We start from the raw sequence: 20,033 nt of genomic DNA on the forward strand, positions 1-20,033 counted from the left end.
TATAAGATCTGATAATGTTGGAGTCTTGACAAGTAACAGACTGATTTGGAGGATAATTGTAGATAGGAAATTAATAATGATGTAATTTTTTTCATGTAGTACTATCATATCCTGTATACCCCTTGATGGTGCATGGCAGGAATTTGATGATGATGATGATGAAGGATATGAATGGAAATCAGAATCATGATCAGGGAAATAGGAGTGGTTAGACCAAATAGTCAGGTGTAGAATAGTAGCTAGAGTAAGCAGTGATGGTGTTGGTGGGATGGCTTCAGAAAGGGCGGGATTGTTATCTGTGTGTGTGTTAAGGCATGTTAGAGGCTGAATGGAACAGCACTAAGAAAGGATTAAAAATGTTATTCAATTCTTCCAATATTTCCAAATTACCAAAGATACACAAACCCAATTCCTCCACCCCCTCTGTAAATAAGACCCATAGTAGATGCTACAGATTGCACATGCTATAAATTAGCAAAACAGTTAGCAAGCTCTCTTACCCGCCCTCACTGGTCATAGCACTTCCTATATAAAAAACTCTATTTTAAAACTTCCATTGGGAATTTAATGTTAAATAATACAAATATTTTAGTTAGCTTTGATATCACCTCACTGTTCATCAATGGACCCTATGGCTTGGATTTTCAATTCCATGTTGAGAGAGACCAGATTTCTGTGGTTTAAAAAGACGAATGTGGTCTGTGTTCCGAGATGCGTTTCTGAACAGACCTACCTGTCTGTCCAAAGTAAGACAATTTGCAGGAGCATGGAATCTCATAAATGCTAGGCAACATCAGAGGTGAGAGTTTGTCCTTAGGAGAAGGTAACAAGTTGTAAATTTGGTTGATAAGTTTGTAAGTAGTTTGCCGCTACTTACAAACCTATCAACCAAATAGCGTGAGTAACGTGTAAGCAGTGAGTGTCCATGAAGTTTAATTTTGCATGTCAGTAAGTGTTTGTCTTTTCATTATCTTAAGTCTAAATTGTTCTAATTTTTATTTTAAAGATTTAATTTGGCTGAATGGAGAAAAAAAGCACCAAAGAAAAGCAATTTCTTCATCATCATCATCAAATTCCTGACATGTAGCCTCAAGGGGTGTACAGGATATGATAGTACTACATGAAAAATTTATGTCATTACTAACTTCCTATGTACAATTTTCCTCCAAATCAATCTGCTACTTGTCAAGACTCCAATATTATCATTATCAGATCTTATATTTCTATCATCTAAGCCTCATTGTACCGTATCAATCCACCTATATCTTGGTCTTCCTCAGGGTTGTTTTACTGCCAACCTGGCAGAGAACACTTGTTTTGCTAATCTTTCCTCTCCTATTCTGTTTAAGTGACCATACCACCTGAGATTCGCTCTTCTAATGCATTCCTGGAAGCTGACAATATCAAGTTCTTTCCTAATATCCTTGTTTTTAATATGATTGATGCCATCTGTTCACACCCCTAATCTTTCTCAGGACTCTCATATGTGAGGTCTCTAGTCTTTGGTCAAGTGTTTTACTTCTGACCCAGCTCTCAGATCCATAAGTTAGAACTGGTTTGAACACTGTCTTGTATACAGCTAATTTAGTGTTCTGACTAATTTCTCTCTTATTCCATATGAATTTATTCAGTTGACTTCTCACCATGCCAGCTTTATTGATTCTGTTGTCTATTTCCATATTTAATTTACCATCTTCAGTAAAAATTGTGCTTAAGTAGCTGAAATATTTTACTTGTTCCACAGGTTCCCCATTCACAACACAGTTCACATCTTCAACAATTCTATCTATTTTCATTGTCTTTGTCTTTTTAATGCTGATTTTCATACCGTATCTATTACAACAGTTATTCAATTTAGTCAGGGAATCTTGCAAACTAGTAGCAGATTTATTTAGAAGTATAACATCGTCTGCATAAAGCAAAGCGCTAACATTAATATCTCCATTCTAATAACATGTTTAATACCACTTTCCTTCATAATGTGATCCATATAGATAATGCACATCCTTGTCTCATACCAGATTTAACATTAAACCATCTTCCTGTACTTTCAATTCTAACTGCTGACTTACAACTCAAATACAGACTGTATTGCGATATAATGCCCCATTCACACCTTATAACTCTAGCGTATTGAATAGCTTCTCTCTTGGCACCTTGTCATATGCCTTTTCCAAATCGACAAAACTTAAATACAGATCTTTGTTATATTCCCATGCTTTCTCAACTATATGTCGTAAAGTGAAGATCTGATCCTGACAGCCTCTATTTGGCCTGAATCCAGCTTGTTCTTCACCAAGCTTTTCTTTGACAATTCTCAACCGTTTCTCAAGTATAATTGCATAAATATATGGGTACTATTAGAGCTCCACTCCAGTCATCAGGAAGTCATCCCTCTGTCCAGACTTTCTGAACTATGCAGTGCAGCCACTGTAAGACTTTTATACCACCATACTTCAGCATTTTTGGTTGAATATCATCTACTCCTGCTGCCTTTCCACATTTCAAGCCTTTGATGGCTTTTTCTACTTCAAGTATGGATATGTATTCCTGACTGTATGCCTGTTGAGTGCTTTTTATCACTGTGCTATCACTGCTTGTTTCATTTAGCAATTTTTTGAAGTAATTACTCCATACTTCAAGAATATCTTTTTCTCCTGTTTTCATGTCACCATTATCAATAATCTCTAACTTCTTTTACAGCACTCTTTCTTCCATTTCTAAGCTTCTTCAACACCCTCCAGAATATCTTACCACCTTCTTGATATTTATTTTCTATGTTCTTGCCAAAGTCCTCCCATGACTTTTGTTTGGCTACTTTTACACAGTGTTTCGCTTTCTTACATTTGTCTCTGCATTCTCTAAGAGCACAAGCTGACTTATTTGCCAGGAACTTTTGATATGCTTTCTTCTTTTCCTTCACTGCCTCTTTAACTTCCTGTGTTCACCATGGAGTTCTGATTTTTCTGTCGTTGCAGACAACCTCTCCACATGCCTTATAGGTTTACCACCTTTGCTGGGGGTGGAAGTCGCATAAAAAAATAATAAAATTACAATATACTATAAGAAAATATTAACAGTATTTACTGGTTTTGTCAGAAATGTTATATATTGTGCTTGTTCGCCCCGTTAGCCTAGTGGCTTTGCTCATCACAACCGTATGACTGGGGAAGGAGTGTCCCAGGTTCGATTCCTGTCGAAGATGTGAGGAATTTGAGGATCTTTCTCAGCCATAGCCAAGTTAGCCAGTCTTGGGCATGGGCAGTAGGGTTTTTCCGCCAGTTTATCTGCCATTTTTCATCCCGCAAGCAGGCCCTGTGAACATACGCTACTACAGTCAAAAATATACCTCCCCCCCTCAGCAGCAGGCTAGGTGATAGGTCGGTTGGGAGTGGTACTAACAAGAGGACGCATCTAAGTAACACGCAGACCCTGCGTAGGAAGTGGGAATAACGCATAGTGAAAGAAGTTATACATTGTGCTTCATGAGCTCATTTTATTGCCAAACTAGTAGGCCCATTGGCCCATCATGGGCAAGTAACTTAGCTTCTTAGAAACCTAATAGATATTGCATTAGAGCAGTTAATCCTATATGCAAAGTTTGCATGTGTGTTAATTAAATGTGTATATTTACTGGCCATTTCGTCTACTTTGTGAGATGAAATGAATCACAGTTTCCAGAAGGGATAAACCCTGCCATCTTCTTATGAGACTGATTAACTCACCTCATATCCCATATGGAATCCGAACTCAGGTATTTCCACCCACCTATCCACTCAAAAAACCTTATCATTAACAGTTAGCTAAAGAACCTCATTTGTATTATAGTCTAAGTGCATATTACAGTCTATATTGCATAATAATAACATATTAAAATTTTCTCTAATTATAATTATTAATATGCAAAATTTTGATATAGTTTTAATGTGCTTTATTTTAGATTTTATTTCTATTTTGTTTATAAGTATTTTTTTTTTTTTTTTTTTTTGCAGAAAAGGTTCACAGGGTCCAGAGCCTGTTTCATTCTTTCGGCTGGTAAGCTTCATAGTGAACAATTTTTGAGAAATCTAAAAAATTTTTTAAATATATGAAGCATTTATATAGATACATATCACTTGCTGTGCAAACATAAATAATTATTTAAAACTAGGAAGTTGTTTTCTCAGTGCTTGTTTTATTTCTTTTCCTCCACTGAATGTATAAAAGTTTATACAGACCATTGGAAAATAACATGATAATAGCAAATACTTTAAAAAATAGCATGCTTTCCATCCAGTTATATTTGATTAAATAAATAAATGGCAAGTCATCATCATCTTGCTATATCTGCTAAATTAAAACATTCTTGAATATCTCATTAATATCTATATCCCAAAGGAATAAATTGCATCTCTATAATAGTTACATTTACTTCTTACTCAATGTTGGATTAATGTTTCATTAAGGAATGAGACCATGCTTGCTTGCTTCCACTTACCTGTAGAATGGTTTGAATTAATGTTTGTTAGAATAGAAATTCCTTTTTTTTTAACATATTGAAACAATTTTTTGTGTGTCCATTTTCTTTTTCTTATTTAGTAGTAAAAAAAAAATTATTATTATTATGCAGAACTACATCATTATGAAATAAGAGATGTTACTCCAATAAATACAATAGATTTTAACAAAAGAAAATAATTGCTACCTCATTTCCTAAAATTTATATCAAGAGGTGAAAATGTGCAGGCGCATGCATGCATGCACGTGCACGCGTGCAACACACACACACACACACACACACACACAGTTATTTTTATAATGAAAAGCTTTAACAGTATCACTTCTCTAATTGTTTATTTTTTTTTAACATTTTTGGTCCAGTATCAAGCATATTGCTGCTTCTTTTATCAATGCAATATATTGCTGCTACATTCATAAAAGAAGTTAAAATAAACAGAGCAGAACAGAATATTTCAAGTTAAGTATAACAGTGAAATGCATGATGTGATTTGTGCAACATTAGATGGCGAGGTAGGCCTGACATGTCTTTAGAGTTATGTAGATAATAAACAGATAATTAAATGTAAATATAGGTATTAAAAAATTTACAGTGATGTTAAATAGTAGAACTGAATAGCCTAAGGTAATCTTTTCTATTGAAATTCATTTTGTGAAGCAGAGATTAATAGCTCTTTTTGTAAAGTCTTTCCATCAAGGAATGGCTTCTGTGGAGAACTGGTTTTCTTATTATTATTATTATTATTGTACAGGTATCTCCATGCAGTTAGAAGACTCATTGCAGAGTCGTTATTCACACAATACCTATCATACTTCTCCTTAAACTTATTCACTGATGAAGCATTCACAACCACCTCTGGCAACTCATTCATCGCCCTCCAAGCAAAAAATCCACTCCTAACCACACTCTTGCACAATTTCCATAGGTGAGCCCATATTCCCTCCCTTCTTGCCATGTACTGAAAAAATCTTCATTGTCTGTCCTATGAAACCCCTTTAATAACTTATGTGCTTCTATCCATGTCTCCTCTTTTTCACTTATCAACTACTTTTTGAAGTTCACAGACTGTCAATCTGTTTTCATAGAGCATTTCATATACCTGCCACAATCTTTGTCTTGCCTCTGAACTCTCTCCACCAGTTCTTCATCCCCATGGAATCCAGGTGTCCAAATCTGGGTTCAGTAATCCTGATATGGCCTTATCTTGGGGAACAATAACCTCTCTGTGATGCTTGTTGGTGTGTTTTTCAACAACCACATAATCTGATGTGCTGTTTGACTACTTTTGCAATATGCTTTCTGAACTTCAACTCCCTGTTCACAATCACCCCCAAGTTCCCTGGTCTCATCAGTTTCCTGCAATTCAGTTCCATGAATACACACACACACACACACACACACACACAGATTAAAGTCTCTTCATCTCAAACTGCATGACCTTACACTTGGGTACATTAAACTGGCAGCCATTTACCTTTATCCATAGCTCATCATATACCATTGCTCTTCAAAAATAACAAAAAACAGCTGTTGTCAGGAGCTGGATTCGAACCTGAACATACATTTATGGACCAGAATTCACCATCATTTTATATGAAAGATCATCCTTCAGTCTGGTGCCTTAGACTACTCAGCCATCCTGTTGTTTTGTTCTATTAAAATCTGTGTTTGGCAGAGATAGCATGCTGTGCAAGTCAAAGTCAGCTTCAAAGGATTTGATAATTTGTATATGAAAATGCCTGTAAGTTTTCTGTCCACTGCACTTAGCCAATATATTCATATTCTATTAAAGTAAGGGAAGCATTTTTTATCCTGTCATTCCCTTCAGCCATTAGATTAAGCAATCATTTTCCATCTTCATTACTTTGGCTTGAACTGAAATAGGTCTGATTGGAAACACATTATATAAAGAGACATGTGATTCAGCTTGCTTTTTTATGATAATCCATCCACAGAAATTTTTAGAATCTGTAGAACATTAGTCCTGCAGTGGACTAAGAGTTGAATAATCTGGAAACTTTGCTTTATAAACCAAAGGGTCTTTCTAATGACCTCTCCAAACCACTTCATGGACCTCATTATGGTATTGCTCATGCTAGACATAGACTGTATTTGAAATCCTTAGTGAACATCAAGCATTGATGTTTAATAAATTTAGTTTAATCTTTTATCCAACTGTTAGCAAACAAAGTTTGCACCTGAAGATACTTCAAGACTGAGGCAGCTCGTAGCAAAGGTGGACCAAGCTCTCATCACTCCTGTCTCATTATCTCCCATAATGCAAAGCACATCTCCTTGCAGACATGTATAATGCTATGCATTAAGGGAAGGGACCACTACCCAGACCAGTTTCAACCTTTATTGAGGTCTCGTCAGTGGAAGCCAGGCCCAGAAGTGGAGATACCTAGGCAAAAGCAATGGGGGAGGTCATCTTTACCTATACGAGTTGCCAAAAGGTGTACCACCTTATTATTAAATTACTCTGGATACAGAGAAAGATGATGAAAGTGGATAAAGGATTAAACTAAATTTATTATAGTCTAACCAAGTGGAAAATAAACTTTCAACATCAAGCATTGAGGATACTCTGTTCATTATAACTCAAACTGAAGAACAAGTGAAAGGTGGTTTCAGCAATTTTCATCTTCTCTGTCTTCCCAGATCCTTCCAACTCAGGGGACATCATTAGTACTGACTGAGCTATGAAGGCTCTGTTCTGTTTTATTGGCAAGTGTCATCTTGTCATCTTGGCTGCAATATTAAGCTCATTAGCTTGTTGCAGCCAAGTAATTTGGCTTCCTAATGTATTACTCAAGGAAATTAACAATGTATACTATTTATTAATTAGAACAATTTGAATTATTCCAATATTACAGCAAAGTTCAATTGCTGTCATCAGGGAACAACAAAAAATTAATACATGCACACAGGCACTACACACAGAGTAATTATGACTGAAGCAGAACCATAAAAGCAAGTCTAAAGTCCTAAGTAGGGACTTTTAGTGTGCTGGGTTAGGCATTCTTGGCTGTTGGGCTGAAATTCTCAGGATTAGCACTTCTCAGATTTCATACAACCAAATTTGTTGAAGTTCAGATAGTTTTTTTTAGGCTGAGGCAGATTCCAGAAAAAGCCTTTCATATTTAATTTGCTCCTGTGGAGTAAGGTTTTGTCATTATTTCTTGTAGTGGGTGCCCAAGGCTTGGTCATCAAGTCCTGAGTGGTGTAGTGATGGAACTGGATGTAGTCTTTGTGTTTTTCAATTCTGTTGTTGGCTGTCCTGCTTGTTTGGCCATAGTAAGACAGTAAAGGATGCTAGTTTTTTATATGGTTTGTAAGTGATTATAAGGTTGTAACTTTTTTTTAGAATTTTTGTTCAGTTTTTCAGATGTGCTTCAGAATCCTAAATCTGTGGATTTAGGATTCTGAAGCACATCATTTTCATCTGAAATTCAATTAGTGGCTGTACACAAAACTTGGATCCACCACTACACACCTGAATCCAAGTAGCAGTGGAAACAGTGGACAATGCCTGGTGAAAGAGTACCAAAAAAAGCGAAGACCGTTTTGTCAGCTGGGAAGGGGTGATGGCCATTCATATTTTGGGATTCCCAAGGAATTATCATGATAGACTATTTGGAAAAGGGTAAGAAAATAACAGGAGTCTGTTATGCATCATTGTTAAACTGCTTAAAAGAAGAACTGAAGAAAAAATGGGCAAGATTGGCACACAAAAAAAGTGCTCTTTCATCAAGACAATGCACCATCTCACACATCGGCCATTGCAATGGCAAAATTGCATGAATTGGGGTTTGAAATGATTCCACATCTACAGTGACTTCTTCTTGTTCCCAAACTTAAAAATTTGGCTCAGTGGGAAAAAAGTTTCTTCAAATGAGGATATTATCAAGGCCGTCAATGACTGTTTTGCACAATTTCACAAATCCTACTTTTTAGATGGTATGAAAAAATTGGAAATTCGCTGGACCAAATTTGTAGACTGCGATGGAGACTATGTTGAGAAATAATGGTGATTTTTCAAAAACATGTGTTTAACTTATTTTTTTACCAAACGACCCTCATATTAATTCAATGCCTTCATCTCCTAATGCTTTTCAGACTTCCACCGGTATTTCATCTGTTTCAGCAGTCTTTCTACTCCTCATTTTGGCCATCGCTCTCACCACTTCCCCTAGTCATTCCTTCATTTGGTATCAGACAGCCTCCCCATTTTCCTTATTCATCCACTTCTCAAAATATTCCTTCCATCTGATCTAAATACATTCCGATTTTCTTATTATAATTCTATCTGCTCCCTTAATCTGCTTCACTTTGGAGATATCTTTCATTGCTTTATTCTGATATTTAGCCAATCTGTATACCTTCTTCTGTCCTTCTGCTGTTTCTAATCCATCATACAAATTTTAATATGCTTTTGCTTGTGCCACTATGTTTCTTGCTTCTTTCTTTTTTTCTCAGTAGAGTTCATGATCTTCATCCCCTCTGAGAGGCATCCCAAACTTTCTTCACTGCTTTCTTCCTTTGTATCGCTGCTTGTACATTTTCTTCCTACCACCAGCTTTCCTTGTATTCTCTTATCTTATCTAGTCAAAATTCTAGATATGTGAACTCATTTTTTATGTTGAAAAAAAAGGAGCTGTAAGAAAAAGAAAGGTTCCATTGGCACCTTCCTTTTTACACTTCCAACTATCAATGATGAATGATTGCAGTGGAATAGTTGGAAGTGATGTAGTGTTGTATATAGATTATATGAAAGATAACCCTCACTATACATGAAAGATGTGAAAATGAAGCAGGTGTCAAAAGTATGACTGAGAACAGCAATGATAGGAAGAGTGACTGAGGCTGTGGATGTGCTGGTAAAAACAAATAATTTGTGAGAAAGTGTGATGGAGGTATCTTGGGATTTGAAAGTGTTGCTAGATTTATATGAAGTATGATATAGATTATATGAAAGATAACTCTTACTATACATGAAAGATGTGAAAATGAAGCAGGTGTCAAAAGTATGACTGAGAACAGCAATGATAGGAAGAGTGACTGAGGCTGTGGAGAGGAGTTAACTGTGCTGGTAAAAACAAATAATTTGTGAGAAAGTGTGATGGAGGTATCTCGGGATTTGAAAATGTTGCTAGAGACAGTAAAGCAGAGGAGTGTGAGAGGTTTGATATTGTTACCAAGGTATGATAGTAGAGAGCTGAAGAGAAGAGCCTGAATTGTCACAGATGGTCTATATTTGAGTGAGAGCAGTAGTGTGAAATTTGCGAAACAGATTGTGGATGAGAGGAGGAGAATGCATAGACAGTGGGTGAGATAAAGGATGAAGAAAGAGAAGCTAGGAATGCAGAGATTTCATGACGTATCTTCACGGCTAGGTTGCTTATATAGACAAGTGGCCTAGTCATGAAGATACTTCATGTGGAAACTTTGCTCACTTGCACTTGGATAAAGGATTAAACAAGAATATAATTTCTTATTTTTAATTTAATTTATAACCAAGTTAAAAATCTTTCTACAAGAGGATGATATGCAGAGTGCTCAGTCATACTGTGAGATAATCCATTTGATTGCAACATGGCTACCTAAAAACATACACAGTAGACAGCAGCAATTTGCTCATTGTTTACCCACTGATAAAGTATGCATAATATGTACCATTAATAGTCAATGTTAAAACTTGTAAAGTTGAGAAACAAATATTTATTTTCCCAAAATATTTCTTTATAATGATTCATACCTAAATGTTTTTTGATAGTTTTCTGAGTTGTCACCATGTCATTTAACATCGCTGGCCCTATCCATTAGAGCTGGTTGTCGGCCCAAACGTGCATTTTTGGTGGCCCATAAAAGGTTTACCGTACTTACATCCCACGTGGCCCATATGTTGAATTATTTAAATAATACATTTTATAATGTGAATAATAAATTAAAAATCATTTTTATGCCTATACTTCGTGATATCACCGTGCAACTTGGCTCGAGTCAACCGTGTGAGTCATCATGAGTGGGGATAACAATGGCGACTTCATCCGACGACAACTGAGATTTTGGCATACTTTTGCAGTTGCCAACTATGTCTGTTGAAAAAACATATAATGAAAGAAAATCTACATCATTATACATGTTGCAAATCTGCTGTTTTCTCTTAATTAAACGCTTGTGGCCCGATTATTAAAAATAAAAGCTGAATGTGGCCTTCAAGTCAAAAAAGGTTGCCGATCCCTGCATTAGACAATGTTTTAGAGCAATTCAGAAATTGTAAATCTAATGATTTTATGTTATTGAGAGTTTTTATGATATTGAATGTTTTTAATGTTTGCTTACAAATTACAGAGAAGAAATTGTTTGCTATTTTTTTTTCCATAAAAGCTATTCAAGATAGAAATGTTAGTAGTGAAAGTATAGTGGAAAATGATATTATTAATAAAAATAAATTAAATAAATAACAATATATGGTCAAGAACAGTGTTCATTTCAAAGAAGGAAGCTGCATGTGTGCCTTGACTACCATTCAATTACAGTTTGCTCCTATTCTCTGATGTCTCTTTCATAAAGTGTTAGCTGCATGTCTGTAGTCATACATCCAACATGATTTTAGGTAGAGAGCCTTAATCCCTACAGATGGCTGTGCCGTGAATATCTTTATTCTTTTTTTATCTGAATCCTGACACCAACTTTGGCCTATGTTAATGGCATCCCTGGACCTCCAAAAAGACTTTTGACAATTTTCCCTTCAAGCTATACTTCGAGCTCTGTCTATTGCTGGATGTCCAGAAGCTTTTCTCATCTACGTATCAGAAATTTGCTCTGCAAATTCCCTTACTATTACCCTGGGCTCAAAATTGGCATCCATCTGCACTTAGAGGTGTATGCCAAGGAGACCCCTCTCTCTCTCTCTCTCTCTTATTTTCTTAAATTGTGTTATTGACAAGTTTCTTTGCTCTCTTCCAAGCTGCATTGGCTATGCTCTTGACACAATGGCTGTTAGTGCTATGGCATTTGCTGATAACCTTATAGCTTCTCCTAGAGAAGGCTTGCAGGAATTCCTCAACCAACTTTGTTTACCTTACATTCTGTCTTGGTTCTGGAGGAATGGAGATACCTTGGTGTTCTCTTTTCCACTCTAGGATCTTTTCTTTCTTGTTGCCATAAAGCTCCACTTGAACCTCGACAGAGACTCCTCATTCTGAATTCTTTCCTTCTTCCTAGACTCCACCATAGGTTAGTCCTGGTAAAGTCTCAGTACTATCCTAAATGGATGTAGCAATTTACTCAGCAATCTGTTTGTGGTTACATCTTCCTCATGAAGTGCCACTGGCATTTTTCCATGCAGTGGCATGGAAAAATGCTAGTAGCACTGAATTACAGAAATTTTCTATCTCTACTTCAGAAGTATGTCTTACTGCTTCTAGGACTTTGTGTATTAAGGATGATTATCATAAGGATGATCATACCTCTGGATGGGTGCTTGATGGAAGGACACAATTACAATTGCCTTGGCTGAACAAAGAAGATGGGCTTTAATGTTGCACCATTTAATCTATGTAGCTGCACTACAAAAATCTAAGCATGTTTCTTCTCAGCATAAGTGGATCAAGGATGGAACTTGCTTCCTGCCTGGTTTTGAATATATAGATTTAATTAGGACAAGAATTAATGCTGTCAACTCTAGCTCGGATAACTTGCTAGAGCAGGCTGTCAGAATATAGAAACTTTGTCTTGTGTTGCTCAGTGCTGTTAATGCACACATTGAGTATGTATCAGAAAATGCAATGCAATATTGAGAGTTATAGTTAGTCGTATTGATATACAAGTTGTGGGTGCTGGGCAACCACTCACTATTCTCCATCACAGGAAAGCTGTCTATTATGCTGAAGACCTGGTATGGCTACTTCAGGAAGAACACAAAATTGTACCAAAATTTATCTTTTTAAAGGTGCATGGTATCAGCAGAATTATATAGATCTGACTAAGCTTTGGACTTTCTCAGGCTTATTTCAAGATACTCTCTTTCCGTGCCTAGCAGGGCACACTGGTGGCATTGAGAACTTACCAGAGAATGACTTCTCTCAAATCCCTAGTAGTTAGGTAGCACAGGATATTGTTGGAGCCTTGGCCTCTTCTGATGCTACATGTAGGACAATAGTATGTAGCACTGTTTTAGTGTAAAGTTAGAAAAAAAAATCTTCAGTAAACAGGATGGTGGCCTGACCTCATGTGATGAGAATCATCGGCAGCACCCAAAGGCATTCACAAAAATTTATGCCACTGTGATATTTGAAAACTCAGTCTCTACTCTAGGTTTGAGAATGGAGTCACTCCCCATGGCTACGTGAGGAGTCACTCCCCCACCTAGCCATGGGGAGTCACTATAATTGAAATATAATATATGTGTATGTGGTATGTATGTGTGTTATTAATTATTTATTTTTGTTACTTCATTCTCTGAAGGGAGACAAAGTATTCCTTCAAAGTAATGGAGGGGAGGGATAAAAATGTGACTAAATTTCTCTTTCTTGTCCCATACATAAATCTTCTTGCTTGTTGTTATTAATGCCAGAACCCCAATACCTCAAAAGGCTCATTGTGGGAAGGACATATTATAACAAAACTTATTAAACTGTGCTTTAAACTAATTTAACGTGCCTTCATTCTCCACACTCTCCATTCTACTTAGCAACCACTCTCCATGCAAAGAACTGCTCTTCATTCCTTTGCTTACACCCTTCTCCTTCTATGGTTTCCAGGAATGGCTTCTTCCCCCCCCCCCCCATTCTATCAAAAATTTCTTCCACATTAACATGGCAACAATTCCTAACAAACTTATATGTTTCAATCATATTCCTTCTCCTCGTATTCATAAGGCTTTGTAAATTGCATTCTTCAATCTGTCCCATGTATTCCACATTCAAAAGACCAGTTACCACCTTAATGACTTCATAACTTATCCAGTGTAATCCTTGAACTTAAGGTCCTTGTCCACCATCATCACATATCTCTCGTCCCCTCTACCTCATTTAAAATTTCATACCAAGATGTACTTTGAATCTTATCATTTCTTACCCAAATTTTAGAACCTTACACTTTGGCACATTGACCTGACAGTTCTAACTTGCATGCAATCTGTTCAAATCCTCCTATAAAGCCACAACATCTACTTGACTCTCTTCATTGTTCTCTCCCATTTTGCATCATCTGCAAGTAGTTGAGTATCTCCAGTTAAACCTGTTCCAATATCATTAATATATAAGTTGAATAACAATGCCCCAAAACAAATCCTGTAGCATAACACCACTGATAACTTATTTCTTTTGGGGTACACACTCCCATATACAACGTACTGTTATTTATGTGACAACCAGTCGCTTATCCAACTCACTGATCTGTTATTGAAGCCAATCTGTTTTAGTGTTTTTACTCGTTTGTTGGGTGGCAGCCTATCAAAAGTCTATGCAAAATTTAAGTATTACATGCAAGGGTGGTCTGAAAAGTTCTCAGCCTTGACCATAGATGACAACACTATCACCAAGTTTTTTTTTTTTTTTCCTAAGTTGGTACATCTGTCATAAACATCCATGTGAAATTGCAAGTCATTCTATCAAGCAGTTTGTTTTATACAGCTGTCTGAAGCAAAAGTGTTGTCTGTATATCTTGAAATGGATAAAATTGAATATCGTGCAGTTATAAAATTCTTTGTAAAAGAAGGTTTGATGCCAAAAAAATTCATTCGAAGTTCATAAAAGTTTATGGGTACTCTTCTCCTCATTTTCGGCAACTAAGAAATCAGCTGCCGAGTTTAAACATGGCCATACCTGCCTTGAAGATGAGCCACGTGAAGGATGTTCAAAAAGTGTAACAACACCATAAATCATTGATCAAGTGCACGATATGGTATTGAATGACTGGTGAGTCAAAGTGCGTGAAATTGCTGAGACTATAGACATTTCAAAAGAACGTGTAGGATATGTTTTGCACGAAGAATTGCGAATGAAAAAGCTTTGCACAAGATGGGTGCCACGCTTGCTCACAGCAGATCAAAAATGCACTCGCATTAAAATTTCTGAACAGTGCTTCGAACATTTTAAGAAGAATAAAACTGATTTTGTTTGTCGATTTATTACTGTGAATGAGACTTTTATTCGCCATTACACACCAGAATCCCAACAGCAGTCAAAACAGTGGACAGAAGCTGGTTGTTCAGTGCCAAAGAAGAAAGTCGGTTCCATCAGCAGGAAAGGTCATGGCATCAGTGTTTTGGAACGCTAAAGGCATTTTGTATATTAATTATCTTGAAAAGGGTAAAACAGAAACTGAGGAATGTTATTCCAATCTTTTAATGAGACTAGACAAAAAAATTCGTGAGAAAAGATCTGGTTTGCAGAAACAAAAAATCATCTTTCATCAGGACAATGCACCTGCTCATGAGGTGTTTTGGCAATGGGGAAAATTAAGGGATCTGCACTATGAATTGTTGAAACATCCACCTTTTTCCCCAGATTTGGCTCCCTTTGACTTCTGTCTTTTCCCAAAACTAAAACTCTTCCTTGCTGGTCAGTGTTTTTCTTCGAGTCAAGAGGTGATTGCAGCTGTAGAGGGATATTTTGCCGATCATACCGAGAACCACCACAGGAACTAGATAATGGCACTTAAATAAATGTATTAGTCTTAAGGGAGATTATGTTGAAAAAAAAAAATTTTGAAATTATAAATTCGTTTTTTCATTGTTAGGCCGAAAACTTTTTAGACCACCCTCGTATATGCATCTCCCCTGTCCAATGCATTCTTCATCTTGTTATAGTACATAAGAAATTTGTAAAACATGACTTCCCTTTCACAAACTCATGAAAAGGAGATTAAGATCCCCAACCTGTCATGACGTCTCTAGATGTTCAGCAAAATCTGGATACGATTCTGTAACACCTATAGAATAACATGGATAAGAAGTGCAATTTGGGTTTACTATTTCATCCGTATAAAGAGGTTAGAGAGGCCGGTAGAGAGGTTAATGCTGCTTAGAACTTGTTCAGAAACTGTCTGGCACAGGCAATGTCTGAATGCATTCCAGGTGAAGAGGTCAGATAAAGCGGCATGGGAAGCTTAATGGATTGTATACAGCACTCAGAAAGGATTAAAACAGAATTTAATACTTTCTATATATTTCATCTCAGTAAATGAGACATCTTCAGGGATTACAAAAAAACTAATGTAACATAAAAACAAATAACACACAATACTAAGCCCAAGGACGTGGGTGACACTAAAGTCCTATCTAGGTGGAGTGCCCTTTTCCTTTGCCATCAATTCTGGTTATTTTTCTTGGAAGAACAAAATCTACAAGCAGATAGAGGGAACTGCCATGGGTCCCCCCCCCCCTTGCCAATTTTTATATGGAAGAATTTGAAAAATGAGCCATAGACTCAGCCCCTCTCAAACCTTCTATCCGGCTAAGATATGTAGATGATGTGTTCTCTATTTGGCTTCATGGCTCAAACACATTAGACTCTTTCCTCAGTCACCTCAACGGCCTACATCCAAGAATCCAGTTTACAATGGAAAAGGAAAAGAACAATTGTTTACCCTTCCTAGACACCTTAGTTGCACACCTTCCTAATCGTACACTTTCCTTCACTGTATATAGAAAACCCACGTGCACAGGCAGATACTTTCACAAACTCTCCCACCACCACCACCTCGCTCAACAATATGGCATTATTAAAACTCTTACCAAGAGAGCCCACAATCTTTGTTCCAGTGGAACTGCCCTTACAACTGAGCTTGACCACATACACAACACTTTCCTCTCTAATGTCTACAGCGATCACAGTATTAAAAAAATAATCAGGTCCTCCCCCTTTCTTCTCCTTAGAAAGAGTTTAGAAATGCCATCACCATACCCTACATCCATAGCACATCCAAAAAAATAGCCAAGATTTTAAAAAAGTACAACCTACACACAGCATTTAAGCCCCACCGCAAACTTGCTACCCTTATCCGCTCTACAAAAGATCAGCTTCCTCCTCTCTCAGTGCCTGGAGTCTATAAAGTACCCTGTTCCTGTAAACTGCCGTACTTTGGACAGACTGGCAGATCAGCCACTATCCACCTGGAGGAACATAAGTCATACATCCGCAAACAAGTCAGGCCTGGCTGACCATGTCTTGGATACAACCCACAGGATCTCATGGGGAAAACCACCATGCTCACCACAGCAAATTCAAAAAAAAGGCCTATTCTTAGAATCAGCAGCAGGCTCTCAGGATCAACCAAATCTCAACAAATATGGTTGCATTAAGCTTCCTAAGATTTGGGAAATGCTTATCACCAGAGGTCCCATTTTACATTCCAGGTCACCTACAACTGCCCTTAGAGGGTGCTCCACCTAGATAGGACTTTAGTGTCACCCATGTGGTTGGGCTTAGTCTTCTTCTTCTTCTTCTTCTGCAGCTTCTCCCACTTAAGTGGGGTCACTGTTTCTTATGAGTCTCCTCCACACCTTCCTGTCTTGGGCTGTCACCACATCCAAGTTCTTCATCTTCAAATCCTCTTCTACCAGCTCCCTCCATCTCTTCTTTGGCCGCCCACGCTTCCGCCTTCCTTGCACATCCATCTGCATGACCCTTCTTCCCACATATTCGTCCTCCCTCCTCATCACATGACCAAACCATCTCAACCTTGCCTCCTGTATTTTCGCTCCTAAGTTCGTAACTTTCACTGTTCCCCTGACATAGTCATTTCTCAGATGATCCTTTCTGGTCACACCGCACATCCACCTAAGCATTCTCATCTCTGCTACTTCCATCCTGCTAATGTTATTTTTCCTCAGGGCCACAGTTTCTATAGCATATGTCATATATTGGGCTTAGTATTGTGTGTTATTTGTTTTTATGTTACATTAATTTTTTTGTAATCCCTGAAGATGTCTCATTTACTGAGACAAAACATATAGGAAGTATTAAATTCTGTTTTAATCCTTTCTGAGTACTGTATACAATCCAATATGAAGGGTGAGAAGTAGGTTTTTTGCATGGAGTTTTATGGTTGGTTGGAATGCATTGCCTGCAAGTGTATGTTGAGTGTGGAGACAGTGAATGCATACAAGTCATTGTATAATGAGCTGTGTATGTGTGTGTAGATGACCTCTGACAATGACTCATTGACTCCATGGAAGTCTGATAATAATAATATCTCTTGCAGATATATAACAGAATGTCTAGTGCCAAAGCAGCATTTATCTCCTTCACGCTTAACTCCTCATTCCATGCTATAATTCCAGACAGTCTCCAAAGCTCATAATCACTAGCTTTGTAATTTCACATACATCTTTTTTTTTTTTCCACAGAAGTCTTCATATGGCTAGCTATCACCTGGGTAATTACCTCATGATCACTCTCACTGCACGGGGGAAGGGGGAGATGTTACACCCTGTTCACAATCACATCTTCTGATGAAATGTTAGATCTAAGACTCTTGAACCTCATTTGTCCTCCTTTACATATTGCATAAGATAGCTGTCATTCAGGAACTCAAGAAATTTTTCCTTATACCCAAAAGCTACCATTAGCATAATTAAAATTGTTCATAATGATTATACTTCCCTTGTTCATGTTCACCCAAGTTGCTTATACATTTCTTCATCACTGCCTTCCACGTTCCCTGACCTGTAACAAAATATCATTGACTGTCAGTCTCCACTACACATCATATTGCCTTAAAACCATTGTCACTATTTTACTCTTGCATCTACACTTTGTGCCAGTGTAATTCCTCTGATGTCATCTGTGGTATTCCCCTCCTCACTTCTTGTCCTTTCTATCTTCACAAAAAAACCATGACCTTCCATTTCTATATCTGTAAGGTATCATCTTTATCCAACTATGATTCACTTATTCCTGCATTTTTTTTTTTTTTTTGGGTGAATAAATTCAATCAGCAAAACCATTTCATCTTCCTTATTTCCAATTCTCCTTGCATTCATAAATAAACATAGCAATTCACTTTAGGTCTATAACCACTCCTACACATGTCACTTGTTGGTTGTGATTTCCCCACACCTGCTCATATCCAATGACCTTGATCACCATTTACCCTACATATATCCTCAGACTCAACTACCTCCTTATGTCCCTGGCCATTCCATTTCTATTCTGACCATCACCCGCACATTCACTGCTGCTTCCAACATCCACTCTCTATATATCATGTTTTCTTGTCCACCCTGACTCTTTCCATTTCCCTGTTCATCTTGCCTACCTGTTTTCTCATCTCTCGCACTACTACTACTCCCGTTTACAATCACTCCAGTCTCACTAGTCTCATTTAAATCTGACTCATAAAATCTATTTAAATGCAATCTCTTACTTTTGTACAAGTCTATCTTTCCCTCATGTGCATTCCACACATTCTCCTTGCTTAGCTCTGCCAATTATTATTCATTGTATGGTTTGTATTTTGTACAATAATGGAATCCTTATTGACTGTATTAGAGCAGTTATTACCATTTGAGCCAATTAAAATGTAAATGTATTCATTTAAATATGTATAAAAATGTTTCCTTATATAAATTATTTTCTTTTCAGTTTAAATTCTCTTCATTAAAAGATAAGATTTTAGTTATTATTGGATTTATATCAGCTGCAGTTGCTGGATGTGCTATGCCAGGTATAATGGTCATCCTAGGTTACTTTCTTGATGAGTTTGTTTATCTTGAAATATATCAAGACACTGGTAAAAATTATACTGATAAGGGGTAAGTATGAAAATTGCATGTAAAGTTATTCATTCACACCTACAAAGTTGTGTTGCTTTAAGTATTCATTTGTTTGTTTGTTTGTAGAGTTAAAAGAAAAATTTCAGTGACCAGGTGAATTTTGATGAAAGTTGCTATTTGGATTGTCTACTAAAATTTATCAGGTCCTCTCTGTTTGTACATATTCTGTCTGTGCATGTAATGCCATGGTCCCTAACAAATCTGCTTATATTCATCAAATGAATCAATTAGTCTGATAGTAGCACTTATCAACTTGTGAACTATATACAGGGTGTTCGGGATAAATTTGACATATTTATAATTAATTATATTTTTCCGTAAGTTACATGTATTAACACACACTTCTCTTCATTTAAAAGTTTGGACCCTTCTTCATTCATATACAAGATGTCAGAAAGGATGGATAGCTGGAACCCACCTGAATCATGGAAGAGAATAACTTGTATCATGATGATTCGTGCCCGCCATCAAAATAAGGATATTACGACTGCTGCCCAATGCTCCCTGAATACAGTAAAAACAATCAGGCATGAACTAGAGACTTGCAATGGTGACTACGAGGATGTAGCAAGAAGAAAGATCCCTAGCAGACGATCTGATTGCGTTCGTACAGCAGAATTCCTCGCAAATCTGCAGGAACAGGTGTTGAAGAACCCTGGCATTGGAATTCGGGCTTTGTTCGTGGAGTTGCTAACTGTAGTCAAGCCCTGGATAACAAGGGTAGCCAATGGTAGGCCGTATGTATGG

General features: G+C 37.1%; 1 protein-coding gene across 1 annotated transcript in view; it reads left to right on the forward strand.

Annotated features, from left to right (window-relative positions):
* LOC150100045 (ATP-dependent translocase ABCB1-like) overlaps nt 1–20,033 on the forward strand; it is a 280,795-nt gene that overhangs the window by 29,343 nt on the left and 231,419 nt on the right. Inside the window, exons 4-5 of the mRNA XM_090403288.1 lie at nt 3,993–4,035; nt 19,096–19,265. Coding sequence (XP_090259414.1) covers nt 3,993–4,035; nt 19,096–19,265 — 213 coding nt within the window. The remainder of the gene's footprint in view (nt 1–3,992; nt 4,036–19,095; nt 19,266–20,033) is intronic.

Source organism: Typopeltis vanoorti, chromosome 13 (assembly GCF_054136105.1).
Source record: "Typopeltis vanoorti isolate ZY-2024b chromosome 13, IOZ_Tvanoo_1.0, whole genome shotgun sequence".
Taxonomy (NCBI): Eukaryota; Metazoa; Arthropoda; class Arachnida; order Uropygi; family Thelyphonidae; genus Typopeltis; species Typopeltis vanoorti.